We start from the raw sequence: 15,429 nt of genomic DNA, 5'->3' as shown, positions 1-15,429 counted from the left end.
GGCGTGCACATGCGCGCTGGAGCTGAGCTAGGGCAACACTCGCGTGCCCACCAATATAGCTCCGCGTGCCACCTGTGGCACCCGTGCCATAGGTTCGCCATCACGGTTGTAGGTCATCTAATCCAACCCCCCACCCAAGCAGGAGACCCTACAGTGCTGTCAAACTCCCAGCCCGTGGGCTGGATGTATCACGTGCTGGCCACATCCACACCCGGTTTAGCGAAGGGGAAAATAGTCCCAAAACGTCATGTGACGCCACCATGACTATGTGAGTTTGACACCCAAGGCTGCCCTACACCATTTCTTACCAATGGCAGTCCAATCTCTTCTTGAAAGCCTCCAGTGATGAAGCTCCCACAACTTCTGAAGGCAACTTCTGTTCCATGGGTTGCTAGTTCTCACTATCTCTCCTTATTTCCAGGTTGAATCTCTCCTTGATCATTTTCCATCCATTATTCCTTGCCTGGACTTCGGGTGCCTTGGAAAATAGTTTGACCCCTTCCTCTCTGGTAGCCCCTCAAATATTGGAACACTATCAAAACATCTTCTTGGAATGTGACTGGACAATGGGGAGATAACGGTGTGTGTCAAACAGAGAAGGGGAAGTTAATGAGGATTCCTAGATTCTTTGTGCGCAAACCTTTAGATCCTGCTTTACTGCTTTAACCACTTGGCTTTTAGTAAAAGTAACTTTTTCGCTACCAATAGCGTCCAGAGTGTTTCTTTCCTAAGAGACCAGGCAGGGCCAGGCCTGACAGGAGAACCAATCTCTGGGGAAGGGCAAAGTTAATGCCAATAACCCTAAGAGATCTTGATTAATATATCAGCATTCCAGAAACCCCCCCCCCCTTCCATACAAGTATCTCATGGTTTATATTTGTCTGGCCAGTTGATGGTTCCGTGTGTAGTGCAAACCCTAAATGTTCATTTCGGTATGGGTATCTGTGTGCTGCAGCAGCTTCCATGGGAAGGAACAGAGAACGAAAGTCCTCCATTGTCAGCTGCACAACTCTGCAATGATCCAGCAGGAAATAGCCTGTGGCTTTACATTTATGCATGGCTATGTTGAAAAGCAGCTAATTAGAAAGAAAGGAAGCACACAGCAAATAACTGCCCAACTCCTGAATGCAAATTGGCGCATTTTGTAATTAACTAGATGGCTAAGATCAAGCAGACGGCAGATGAATTTCACTGCAGTTTGCATGCCCTGCCCATTTTTTTTTTTGGTCCCTGCACAGTTGATGAATCTGATCTTTGCAGGGGAGGGGCAAAATAAAAAGCCAATACCTCTCTAAGTGATCTTGATTAATAATTTCCCCACTGCTGCAGCGGTCTTGATTGAGCGCACTAAGCCTAAAAGGAATTTCAAGCTTGTACCCAAACTGAACTGGGGTTCCAATACAGGAGAATATTTATAGCTCAAGTTTGCACTGAGGGATCCTTGGTGCTCTCTGAGCTTGGTTGTTTCCTTGCAGATGTTTCATGACCCAAACTAGGTAACACAATCAGTGCTAGATTAGATTAACAGAGTTGGAAGGGATCTCGCAGGTCGTCTAATGCAGGGGTGGGCAACTGTGGCTCTTTTACAACCTGTGGACTTCAACTCCCAGAATTCCTGAGACAGCTTGGCTGTCTCAGGAATTCTGGGAGTTGAAGTCCACAGGTGGCTCTTTTACAACCTGTGGACTTCAACTCCCAGAATTCCTGAGACAGCTTGGCTGTCTCAGGAATTCTGGGAGTTGAAGTCCACAGCTTGTAAAAGAGTCACATTTGCCCACCCCTGATCTAGTGCAACCCCCCGCCCAAGCAGGAGTCCCTACACCAGGGGTCGGCAACCTTAAACACTCAAAGAGCCATTTGGACCAGTTTCCCACAGAAAAGAAAACACCCGTGAGCCACAAAACCCTTTTGACATCTAAAATGAAGATAACACTGCATATATCATTTTTTTACCTTTATGCTATGTATAAAAAAACCTTATTTATCCATGGTGGGCCTACTAGGTGTCGAAAAGCTCAATAAATTGTGTGCCAGAGGGTGTCGCACATTGGCGGTTGCGACATATATTTTGAGTGACAGGGAGCCACAGCAGAGGGATGAAGGAGCCACATGGGGCTCTGGAGCTGCGGGTTGCTGACCCTTGCCCTACACCAGTGGTTCTCAACCTTCCTAACGCCACGACCCTTTAATACAGTTCCTCATGTTGTGGTGAACCCCAACCATAAAATTATTCCTAAAATCATTGAAAATATGTGTTTTCCAATGGTCTTAGGCGACCCCTGTGAAAGGATCGTTCGACCCCCAAAGGGGTCGCGACCCACAGGTTGAGAACCACTGCCCTACACCATTTCTGACATGGAATGACAGTCCAATCTCTTCTTGAAAGCTTCCAGGGATGAAGCTCCCATAAGTTCTGAAGGCAAGCAGTTCCATTGTTTGATTGTTTTCACTGTCAGAACATTTCTCCTTATTTCCAGGTTGAATCTCTCCTTGATCAGTTTCCATCCATTATTCCTTGTCTGGCTTTTGGTTGCTTTGGAAAATAGCTTGACCCCCCTCCTCTCTGTGGCAGCCTCTTAAATATTGGAACACTGCTGTCATGTTTCCCCTGGTCCTTCTCTTTACTAGACTAGCCATGCCCAGTTCCTGTAACCGTACTTCATAAGTTTGGTCTCCAGTCCCCTAATCATCCTGGTTGCTCTTCTCTGCACTTTTTCTAGAGTCTCAATATCTTTTTTATAGAGTGGTGACCAAAACTGGATGCAGTATTCTAGGTGTGGTCTTACTGATGTTTTATAGAGTGGTATTAGTACCTCCCTTGATCTTGATTATATCCCTCTATTAATGCAATTTAGGATTGCGTTGGTTTTTTTGGCTGCTACCGCACACTGTCAGTTCATATTTAATTGGTTGTCCGCTAAGACTTCAAGATGCCTCTCACAGTTATGCTGTTAAAACCTTGTTTCATGTATTGAGATTAATTCCAGAAATGATGGAGAAATCTGTTCTGCAGACCTAGTCCTAGCACAAATAGAACTTGATCACCAGTAAACCTTAGAACCCTAAGAAGCTTAGAGCTTCTTAACTTTTTAATGATTTTTCCACATTGCCAGAAACCTGGCAATTAAAGGTCATTGAATACAGCCATGAGGCAAATTCTCTCCATAATTGTTGAAGGATATCACAAGATCAGAGAGCTTGTGAAATTTCAGCTGTTGTTTTACTTTTATTTTAAATTTTGTATTTGAGAAATCAAGCTAGGAGACTCCCACAGGTGGGATCTGTCCTGTGTGGTAATCTTTAATTTAGTTTGAGATGAGAATCCAGCCATTTTCTTGCAGGCCTGTCAAACTGGCGGCCCGTGGGCCGGATACATCCTGTGCAAGCCACGCCCACCCTGGTTCCGCAAAAGCAAAAAAAAAGTCACGTGACGTCACGTAACACAATCATGTTTGACACCCCTGCTTTACAGCAATCAGAGGCACGGGATTTTCTCCGTATTATAGCAAAGCAAATTTTATTGAATGAAAAAAAAAAAACCTCCGTGAAAAAAATATACACAAATTATATGCAAAAAAGGTAATAAAAGTATAGCAAATCCATAAAACAATATGCCTAACGTCTCAGCCCTGCAAAGGAAACAAGAATCTCTTATATGAGGGATATCCAACTTTGGCAACATTAAGACTTGTGGACTTCAACTCCCAGAATTCCTTAGCCAGCTATGATGGCTGGGGCAATTCTGGGAGTTGAAAGTCCACAAGTCTTAAAATTGCCAAGGTTGAACATCCTTGTTTTAAACGCTCTCTTTCCTTAGTTGATAGAACATCTGCTTGCATGCTGGAGGTCCAAGGTTGACTTTCTGATTAGAAGCAAGTTATGGGAAATGCTTCTCCCTGGAACTCAGTGTATACTAGAAGAAGTTAATAAACAAATGGCACTAGTAAAAGCAATTTACACATCTTCCATAACAACCATCTATTTGGGCTTTCCAGAAGACTGCACCTTTAAAAAATGGGTGTAAATGATTGGATTGGAAGTGAAATTAATGAACTTCATTGAAATCAAATTCATCAGGTTTTAAGACCCTATTAATTTCAATTAATATAAATTTCCTCAAAATCTAAAGGCAGCTGTGTCTGAACTCAACCCTTTTGGTTTTGAACCAAAAAAAAAAAAAAAAGGAACTGAGAGGCCTCCACGAAAAACAACCACCACCTAATAAATAAATTTCCCAAATCTTCCAGGCAGCCTTTTTTGGATACATGGTTATGGGGGCAACTCAGATTCAGTTAGATCTGTGAGCCTGGATGGCTATGCCAGAATCTGTCTACTTTGAATTTTTTTGTTATTTATTGTTTAAATTTTTATGCCGTTCATCTCCTCATATCTGGCAGAAATAATGGCTCTGTTCAGAGAACAGTAAGTTCACACTTCCTGAATAACTTTTTCAATGATACGACCACCAATGGGGTGGAACAGATGGTGATTCAGGTAAATAACACTAAAAGAATTGGAAGGTGCCTTGGAGGTCATCTAGTCCAACCCCCCCGGCTAATACAGGAGACCTATACTAAGGATTTGAACCGCCAAATTGCCGACCTTTCTGATTGACAAGCTCAGGGGTGAAATCCTCTGAAGTCTGCTACCGGTTCTGTGAGTCTGCTACCGAGTGCGTGCTTCACGCACATGCGCACTTGAAGCGCACCCGCGCAGTGCTAAAAAAAGGAACATTTTGAAGCCTTCCGAGTCTGCAAAGGTAAGTAGAACAGCAAGGCGGGGGGGGGGGGGAATCCGCTGTGCCAAGCGATTTACATTAGCTAGAAAGCAGGAAATCTGACGATTCTAGCTAATATAAATCGTGTGTCACAGCTGATAGTCGGAAATACTAGTTCGCCCGAACTGGTAGCATTTTTCACTACCGGTTTGCCCGAACCGGTCTAAACCAGTAGCATTTCACCCCTGGACAAGTTCAGTGTCTTAGCCACTGCGTCCTAAATGTGTCTAATTTTATTTACTTGTTTGTTCAATTTATAAGCCGCCTCCATTGCCCAAGAGACCCTTGGTGATACACTTATTAAAAGAGTAGCAAGTATGGGTAGTGGGAGACACAGACAGTTTTGAAAATAGACTAAATGTTGACTGAAGTGCAAGATGTTATATAGGGGAAGCCGTCAGGTAGAACTTCACAGTGGAAAGCTTGCACACAACAGTGGAGCTGATCTTCTGAAAATGACTCCAATCTCAGAATTTCTCACTTAATGTTGGAAGGTCAAGGAAGTGGAGGAAGATTATCTGTAAGGAATTCGGGAACCTGGATTTTTCAAGTCGCTGTATATATCCATTCGCTGCCCTTGAAGTTCCTGCAGGGTCAGAAAGAGGGTGTATGTACATTATCATTTTCCTTTTCCAGGAGTGGGATTCACATAATTTACTAGTGGTTCACCCAGCACTGAAAATGTGACCTCCACGCATGCATATGGCCTTCCATGCATGCACTTTGCTCCCACGTGTGGCTTCCATGCTTGAAAACATGGCTAAATAGGACTGCATAGCGCTGGGGCGGGGTGGGTGTGTGGTGAGCCCACCTGCAGGTCGCTACTTCCGGTTCACCTGAATCGTTCCAAACCGGCTGAATACCACCTCTGTCCTTTTCCCAAAAGCTCTGATAAATTAGCAACTAGTCCTCTGCTCTGGGGGGTAATGTGACTGGATGGGCGTGGCCAATTTTTTTTTTTTTAACCTTTAAAACCATTTTTTCTACAACCTCTTCGGCGAAGAGGTTGTAAAAAAATGCTTTCAAAAGGTTCTGACGATCCAATCTGAGTTGCCTGATCGTCAGAGATTTTTTAAAAAGCCTCTGCAGATCAGGCAACTCAGCTTGGATTGTCAGAGGCATTTAAAAGAAAAAAAGAGTTTTTTTCTTTTAAAAGCCTTTGATGATCCCAGCTGAGCCGCACGATCATCAGAGGCTTTTTTTTTTTTTTTTACTTTTAAAAGCATTTTTTGGCCGAAGAGGTTGTAGAAAAAATGCTTTTAAAAGTAAAAAAAAAAAAAGCCTCTGATGATTATGCAGCTCAGCTGGGCATGTGCGGGGAGGGGGGGGGGAGGCAGGGATTTTTGCTACCGGTTCTCCGAACCATCCGCCTCCATCGCTACCGGATCAAGCAATCCGGTCCAAACTGGGAGCATTTCACCCCTGCTCCAGAGTATATACAGATTATTTGAGAATGTATAAACATTCTATTTAGCCAAGAAATGACAAAAATTATGAATTAGCTGCATTTAGTGCTCCCTTTCTTAGTAACATTTACAGGTATTGGAACTAAACTCTCAGACTTTACGGCAAATCTGTGATAAAATTCTTCGTTATTGGGAATGCCTGGTGGGCACCAACTTGACAGCACAGAATCGATAACTCACATTTAAAACAAACACATCATGATTGGATTCATGTTAAGTCAAAACCCAACAAATCACATAGTAGCCTACATTCTCTCTGACTCGGTCCCTACAATATTCTGAATTCTAAACCTGGCTTAACAAAAGACAATCGTTGTGTTCAAAACAACCTGTCCGAATCAGGGATGGTGCATCATCACGACAAGCTGGCCCACAAACAAATCCAGCTTTACTATCGCATGCAAGCTGGCTTCTTGTAGTAGGGCCAACATTGGGTGCGTGTGTGCAATGTTAAATGTCAACAAGTCCTTGTTTATTTCCCCTTCCAGGCTAGTAGAGAAGCTGCAGCTGTCACTCCACAGCCCACAGTAGAGACCTTAGGAAGAAAAGTAAATATAGTGTTTATACGTTATACTTACCTCATAGGGAGATTCATGCTGAGGCTTTTCTGTTAAGAAGAAAGAGAAGGCAATGAGTGCATGAAACATATTTTTGAGATTCCCATCTGAAGAGAACCAAGAGGCGGGAGTGGAGGTTGTGTTATCTCACTTGCTGAAAGATGTGACACGGAAACTGTGGTTAACGGTTTACTGAAAGGCTGCGGCTACAAGCTAGGATTGGCCAACTTGAATCTTCAAACAAAACCACCTGAACTTCTTTGGGCTTAAAAATAAAAAGAGGCCCTTATGACCACGTGTTTCACTGAACACTGACTTCCTGAAGAACTCTACCTTGTTTCTCTGCCGCCTTCCTCCATTTTAACGCCTCTTTTGTAACACTTCAGATGACAGATAGATAGATATAGATATGATAGAAATATAGATGATAGATCAGGGGTGAGCTTCAAAAATTTTAGCAAGGAGTTCTCTGCCCGGTTGCTGGGTGGGCGTGGCCATGGTGGGCGTGGCCATGTCAGCCTCCTGCACCATGGTGGTGGTGGGGGGGCGGTGTTTTTGCCCTCCCTGGGCTCCAGAGGCTTTCCTCAAGCATCCGGGAGGGCAAAAATGGCCTCCCCAGGCTCCAGAGGCCCTCTGTAGGCCAGAAACGGGGCTGTTTCTGGCCTTACCGAACTTCCGGTAGGCCCGTTTTTCACCCTATTCGAGCCTCCATGCATGCCCTGCACTTACCTGCATCCAAAATGGGCCGCGTGGGGACTCCTGGGAGGGGCGGGGTTGGGTGGGCGGGGCCAGCCAGGAGTGGGATTTGGCGGTTCCCCGAAGTGCACAGAATCTTAGCTAGAGGTTCTCCCGAACCCCTGCGAACCCCCAGCAGCCTACCCCTGCTATAGATATAGATCTATAGATATAAATAGATTGAGGGAAGCTCTTCCTTTTTGTCTGCTAAAAATCAGAAAAAGAAAGCATAGGCCCTTCTTCTTTTTTTTTTTTCCAAATGCACCAGGTGTCAGCGTTTCAACGCTGGCATGGAGAGCAGAGGAGAGCGAGAGATAAACTCTGGAACTTTTGCCTGCTAAATCCCTTTGAAGCCGGGTTGTCGTGGAAATGAGGGGAGGGGGCACATTCCTGGGGAATGAAGTCTGAAGAATGACTTGGAAGATAGCCAATGAGAAGCAGAGATTTGGGGATCGGAAAGAGAGGGATTGGGGGGCAAAAGGTCAGTCTTGTCCGCGCGGAGTCATGATTGGCTGTGCTCAATTAAAGAAAGATTTCCTTAAAGATTGGCAGTTTGGAAATTCATTTAATTTTGAGATAGCATCGCAGTCTGACACCAGGGTTGTGTTACTATCTAGAACAGTGTTTTTTCAAACATGGCAACTTTAAGATGGGTGGATTTCAACTCCTAGAATTCTAGGAGTTGAAGTCCACCCATCTTAAAGTTGCCAAGTTTGAAAAAACTCTGCTTCTGCGACCTTGTCTTATGGAGGCTGTGCAGATTGTACTTGGCACGGATGGTATGCTAAAACAGTGAGGGTCAAGGCCATCAAACGCCGTCTACTCTGCCAAGTGCCAATTCAGCACGCAGCCATTTGCTGTGGGCACACGGTCCTTTCACTTAGATCCACGCACCATCAAGCACTGACATTTCTTCAAGGGGAAAGTGTGCACTGGGGACGTGGGAATCTCTCCTCCTTACCACTGCTGGTTGCTTTCTGCTTATAGATGCAGCTGACCACGTAGTAGACTCCGAGAGCAATGAGCAAAGTCAGGAACAAATCTCCCAGCACGATTCCTGCAATGGTGCCGGGATCGATCCGAAAGCAATGGCCACAATCTGAGGGTTCAAAAGGATACAACTGTGAGAAGCATAGAGATGTGCTGTCTAGGGCTTCACGTATCCTTTCCAGAAGTGGGATTAATATAATTTATCTACCGGTTCACCCAGCACCAAAAATGTGAGCCCGCGGCCTTCCGTGCATGCACTTTTCTCGTACGTGCAACTTGCACCCATGCATGCGGCTTGAAAACATGGATAAATGGCATAGCATAGTGCTGGGGCGGGTGGGCGGTCCCATCCACAGGTTGCTACTACTGATTCACCCGAACCGGTCCGAACCGGCTGATTACCACCTCTGATCCTTTCAGCCCTAATTTCTTGGCAATGAGAAGCTGGCCCTACCATGAGGTCGTACGTGCTCTCTGAGCTTGGTTGTTTGCTTTGCAAAACAGATGCTTTATAACCTGGTCAGGTAACATCATCAGTGCTCTGATGATGTTACCTGGTCAGGTAGTGAGACGTCTGCAGCCAAACAACCAAGTTCGGAGAGCACCAAGAATTCCATAATTCAGCCCTGAGCTACAGTTATTCTCTGGGACCAATGGTGAAATCCAAACATTTTTACTACTGGTTTTGTGGGCATGGCTTGGTTGGGTGTGGTGTGGCTTGGTGTGTGTGGCAGGGGAAGGATACTGTAAAATCTCCATTCCCACCCCACTCCAGGGGAAGGATACTGCAAAATCCCCATTCCCTTCTCACTCCTGGGGGAAGGATATTGCAAAATCTCCATTCCCACCCCACTCTGGGGCCAGCCGGAGGTGGTATTTGCCAGTACTCCAAACTACTCAAAATTTCCACTACCGGTTCTCCAGAACCTGTCAGAACCTGCTGGATTTCACCCCTGGTTGGTACTACCATTAAGCCAAAGTAACCTTTTCTGCAGAATCACCCCCAGTTTAGGGCAGACGCAAAGTTAGGGAGTCTCCTTGCATCTTTAATGCAGCTCCAGGAATGTCAGAAGAGTTAGCAGCAATAAGCACAGTGTCTATTTTCTATCAGACCTTTTTTTTTTTTTACTAACTCCGTTTCCTGCCTGCCTTTGGAGCCTAGAATTAGTTGGAGCAGGTTCGGGGAAAGGGGCAGACAATTGGATTAGGGTAGAAACAGTTTTCAGTGTTAATTTATTATAATCAAAGATCAGCAGAAGAAAACAGGAAAAGCGAGTCGCGGCTGCTTTGCCTGTTGCTAAATTGGCGTTTTAAAAGTTCAGTTTACAATTTTTATTTATAACTCCAGAGATTGAATGCAGGGACGAGCATTCTTTCACTTTTATAGAATTATAAAGCATCAGTAAAGTATAGTACCGGCTACGTGTTAAAAGGCACCTTTGCTCCACGTCTTGCTACCTTTTTCAGGTGGTGACCATTTCTGCAAGCTATTTTTCTCCCCTACACATAATGCCTTTCCCTCTATGTGAGTTTCACCATTAGGGGCGCTTCCCCATTTACAGTAGAGCAGCATGGCAAAAATTCAAAACGAGTGAAATTTCATTGTACACATAAATTTCAAATAGGCCTATCGGCTTAAGAGCAAGGAGTGAGGAAATGGCAAATGGCATTTTCTTCCTTTAATAAGGGCCAGACTGAATCTATAAATAAGTACAATAGAATGCAGAACTTGGAGACTAGAATGAAAACACCAGATGCTACGACTTTGCTGACAGCAAGCTGGTGTTGGGTTTGTTCAACAATCTGGAGAAGTCAATTGAGCAGCGATGGCGAAGCTACGAGACAGTGGTGGTATTCAGCCGGTTCTATCCGGTTCGGCCAAATCGGTAGCGGCGGTTGAGGGAGGCTCCACTCACCTGCCTGGATGTCATCACGTCCCATTTTTGACACTCTGCACATGCGTGGAAGGCTCTGCAAAAGTGGTGGGTTTCAAAATTTTTTACTACCAGTTCTGTGGGTGTGGTTTGGTGGGTGTGGCATGGATTGGTGGGCATGGCAGGGGAAAGGATACTGTAAAATCTCCATTCCCTCCCCAATCCAGGGGAAGGTTACCGCAAAAAAAAAGAGCCTTGGTAGTACAGTGGTTTAAGGCACCCTGTTATTAAGCTGGTTATTAAGACCAGCTGCCTGCAATTACTGCAGGTTCGAATCTCGCCAAGGCTCAAGGTTGACTCAGCCTTCCATCCTTTCTAAGGTAGGTAAATTGAGGACCTAGTTGTGGGGGCAATAAGCTGACTTTGTATAAATATACAAAAGTATGAAGGCTATTGCTTAGCACATTGTAAGCCACCCTGAGTCTCCGGAGAAGGGTGGCATATAAATCAAATTAAAAAAATAAATAAATCCCCATTTCCTCCTGATCAGTTGGGACTCGGGAGGCAGAGAATGGATGGGGGCGGGGCCAGTCAGAATTTTTACTACCGGTTCTCCGAACTACTTAAAATTTCCGCTACCGGTTCTCCAGAACTGGTCAGAACCTGCTGAAACCCACCTCTGCTCTGTGCATGCGCGGAGATGGCGTGTGTGCTCACATTTGCGAACCGGTAGTGAGGATAAGTGAGTACCACCCCTGCTAGGATATGCATGTCAAAGGTGTCACACCACAATGTTTTGTGGGGGACACATCAGAATTCATGAACACTTGACAACAACTTTTCTCGAAAGCACAAGCCTCTTTCTCACACAATTTTCACAGGCCGTATGACAATGAAGTGCGTTCTTGTGCAGCTTCTGAGGCCTCCAGAAGTGGAGCTTATGAAACTCTCATGAGAATGGAGTCTGCTTTTGTACAGTTTTTGGAGGCTGCAGAGGCTGCAAAAAAGAGCATTCTTTGAAGCTGCCTCAAGAAGATTAGGGTGGCACCATTCCCCTAAAGCTCACACGCCTTGAAGAATGGCATGAGGTGGCCTTTTTCAGTGACAGTGGTGGCACTAGAGTTGAAGCTGTCTATCTGTCCATCTGTCCCAGTGGTGAAATCCAAATTTTTTTTACTACCGGTTCTGTGGATGTGGCTTGGTGGGCGTGGTGTGGTGTGGCTTGGATGTGGCTTGGTGGATGTGGCAGGGGAAGGATACTGCAAAATCCCCATTCCCTCTCCACTCCTGGGGAAGGATATTGCAAATATCCTTATTGTGGAACTTGCCGGTTCCCTGAACTAATCAAAATTTCCGCTACCGGTTCTCCAGAACCTGTCAGAACCTGCTGGATTTCACCCCTGATCTGTCCTTGTCCATCTGTCTGTCCATCTATCTGTCCATCCGTCCGTCCTTTTATTCATCTATCCGTCCATCTGTTTATCCCCTCTCTCTCCCCCCTCCATTCCCTGTGTATGTGTGTGCATGCATATGAGATGACAGCAGAATCACATTGAGCATTTTCCAAATTTTTGACATGCTAAGCCTACAAGTTTCCCCATTCCTGCTATAGAGAAATCTACACAAGAAGGGAACGTACACTTAAGAAATACATACCAATGGAGCATATTAATTACAAATGTTAGCAGTTCTCCTGCAGAGAAGCAATGCGGAGAAACAATTGGCGAGGCACTAAAATTTTAAACAGCAATGGTTTGCCTATTTGTATACCAGAGGACAAGCTGCTTTGTTTAAATCATCTTTCTCCAATATAGTGCCTTACGGATATGACTGGATTTTAATTCCAGATCTAGCGTGGCATAGCTGTGAAAAATGCTAGACAAGGATTTGCAGCCAGTCACTCTCTCTCTCTCTCCCCCAACCCACTTCACACAATTTGCTGTTGGGGGTCAAACAGGGGAGCAGCCAGTGCCATCTTCAGCGGGTGAAACAACAGTATGATATAAATCTGATTGATTTATTATGTGCCATCAAGTCATGTTTGACTTCTAGTGACCACATTGATTTTTCTCCATTAAAATATATATATATATATATCTGATAAACAAACTCCCATAATCTTTCAGGCAGCATAAATACTCCAACAAAGAGTTGGAGGGGACTCGGAGTTCAAAACCTTTCCACAGCAACCAGACTGGCAAAGGCTGTTCCCAAGACACATTTATTTTTGTGGCACTTCCCTGTTTTCTCTCTGCGTTATTTACAGGCTAGGCAATTATTTATGAACAGGGAAGTGAAATGGCTCTTACCGTTTGCACCTTGGGCAGCTCCTGTGAAAAAGAGAGAGAGAGAGAGAGAAAGGAGGCCGGGTCTGTTATCTAGTTTGCGGCACCATTTAAACAAGCCCCCCCTACCCAATTCATTTCTTCCAGAGAATGATAGAATGAGTAGCTCGAACACTGAGTTAGACCAATGAAGGATTTCAATGGTTAAGGTGGGAGAAAGGAAAGGGAGACAGGCTGGATATGCAGACCCAAGTTACCCATGAGACAGTTACAAGCAAATAATCAATGAACAGATGCAATGTGCTAAAAAAAACCTCATTGGGTTGGAGGCCTTCTGAGATTGCCTGATGTGTGTGCGTTAGAGCAATGGCTCCCACTTCACCCCATCTGAATCCTACATCAACCTAGCTACTTGGATGATGTGAGCTATAGCAAGGGGTGGGCTTCAAAATTTTTAGCAAGGGGTTCTCTGCCCGGTTACTTGGAGGGCGTGGCCATGGTGGGCATGGCCTAGTCAGCCTCCTGCACCATGGTGGGGTGGTGGTGTTTTTGCCCTCCCCAGGCTCTGGAGGCTTTTTTCGAGCCTCCGGGAGGGCGAAAACAGCCTCCCCAAGCTCCGGAGGCCCTCTGGAGGCCGGAAATGGGCTCTTCCCAAACTTCCAGGAGGCCCATTTTTCACCGTCCCCGAGTCCTGCATTTACCTGCATCCAAAACGGGCCACGTGGGGACTCCTGGGAGGGGTAGGGCGTGGTGGGTGAGCCAGCCAGGAATGGGATTTGGGGGTTCTCTGAACTGCATAGAATCTTAGCTAGAGGTTCTCCCGAACCCGTGCAAACCCCCAGCAGCCCACTCCTGGCTATAGTTCATGAAAGCAATCTTTCACCCAGCACCCCCCAATAGAGGGTTTATATCTATGGGGTGAATTTTAGGTTTGTAAAGCCATCAGGGAGGCAATAAACAATTGGTTCCCTTTTGCTTCCTTTGATTGCTTTAATCTACAGAAATCAACAGAGTAAAGATTCAACATTTGTGAAAATAATCCAGACCGCAGTGTTTAATTTTTCCAACCTTTTTCAAGAAGGGGAAAAAGAAAGCTCCGTCTGGCAGTGTTGAGAGGCGACTGTGTTGTGTTGAAACGGAGCTGGAGCTGGTTGCTCTTGTTAGTATAAACCTTCCGTTTCACTCGGCATAATTAACTGTGTTACTAAATCAATAAATTTTTTGAGATTGCGCAACTGGGGTTGAGTTATATATTAGCCTAGGGAGTTGACAGTGCACTAGGCCACAATAACATAACCGAGATTAAAATTATGCCACCTTTATGCCAGTTGTACGAATAGAGCTATTGCTTAATCTGATATTTTGTGAGTGTAAACTCAGCCATCAGTGATCTTTTCAAGCCCAAAGATGCTGGGTAGAATGTCTTGGAAGTTGGGGGGGGGGAATCCATCTCCCAATTTATGTCTCTTCCCCCCAGTTCTCTCATGATTTAGAAGAGAAGGAGTAGGAGAAAAACACGGTATTTTAAACGTTTAAAATAAAAGATGTACGGGAGGAGGATTTATACTTGCTGTGCAGATTGTAGCTGTACTGTTGTACACAATAAGCCATAACATATTTTCTCTGAGGAATGTATCACAGGGCTATTATATCATGCAGAGGGCTCAACGTTTTTGGCCGGCCCTGTCTTTCTTTCCCCTAGATCGGATTCTTTGCAATTGATGTGAAGGCTTGTACATTTTCGACATAATGGAACAGGAATTACAAAGCCCATAACTGATAGCTCAACAGAGAACCAGAAGACCCAAGGAATCATTTTGTACTCATATTCTCATATTGCATTTCCGTGGTCGTGAACACCCCAAAATTTTTTCCAGAGATATTTTTTCCTCTGAAACTGTTTGGTAAGGTGTCCTATAAGATTGCAGGCTTTAGAGAAGTCACCAACCCTTCAGAGATTTAGCAAATAATGGTTATTTAAAAAGATGATTTGGGAGGCTGTAGCTAGAAAAGGGACAACAGAAGAAAGAAGAAGAAGAAGGAGGAGGAGGAGGAGGAGGAGGAGAAGGAGAAGGAGAAGGAGAAGGAGAAGGAGAAGGAGAAGGAGAAGGAGAAGGAGAAGGAGAAGGAGAAGGAGAAGAAGAAAAGAATTCTTCTCGTGATTTGGCTTTGGGAGGCCACCCCCAATCCCAGAAGACTAGTGAGAAGGATCTATGTGCTTTATCACGTCTTTTCCTCTTAAAATGCTTCCTGAGAAAATGTCTGGAAATTATATTCATCAAGGGATAGTCAATAAAAGGCAAATCCTTTCTAAGCCTGAAAGCCAAAGGAGATTTAAAAAAAAAAAAAATGGGACCACGAAATCCAAAGGAGGCCAAGATAGAGAAGGAGACTAGAAAGGATTGTTCCAACTTACCCAACTGAGGCCAGTTCAAACCCAGGAGAATGGGGAGGATGGGGAATCCTAACTGTGCCATATTAGAGATTCCCATTCCCAAACTGGGGGATTGCCGTTGACCCTGAAGACTTTCTTGTTGGGAAGGAGCGTCCAAGCGTGAGGGCGTTGGGACTGGAGGGGCAGTGGTGACATCCGTCTGAAGAGTGAGAGAACAGGAAAAGAAATAGCTCTAAGCAGGAAACCTCAAAAAAGGGAAGAGGCTGTCATCGTGATGGGATCAAGTCAGCAAGAACCCTCATGCTCACCCCCCTCCCCTTTCTCCGGAAGTAACTCCAATTTAAAAAGAA

General features: G+C 45.0%; 1 protein-coding gene across 1 annotated transcript; it reads right to left on the bottom strand.

Annotated features, from left to right (window-relative positions):
- Window positions 1-3,504: 3,504 nt before the first annotated feature.
- TYROBP (transmembrane immune signaling adaptor TYROBP) lies at window positions 3,505-15,274 on the bottom strand. The gene is given in 6 exon segments (XM_070949696.1): window positions 3,505-5,363; window positions 6,822-6,850; window positions 8,497-8,634; window positions 12,709-12,729; window positions 15,101-15,182; window positions 15,185-15,274. Coding segments are annotated over 6 exon segments (432 nt in total). The 3' UTR covers window positions 3,505-5,291.
- Between the last annotated feature and the right edge of the window lie 155 nt (window positions 15,275-15,429).

Source organism: Pituophis catenifer, unplaced genomic scaffold, assembly GCF_029215685.1.
Source record: "Pituophis catenifer annectens isolate HBS135680 unplaced genomic scaffold, rPitCat1.0.hap2 SCAF_9, whole genome shotgun sequence".
NCBI classification, from domain to species: Eukaryota; Metazoa; Chordata; class Lepidosauria; order Squamata; family Colubridae; genus Pituophis; species Pituophis catenifer.
This window is presented reverse-complemented; position numbering and strand designations above follow the sequence as displayed.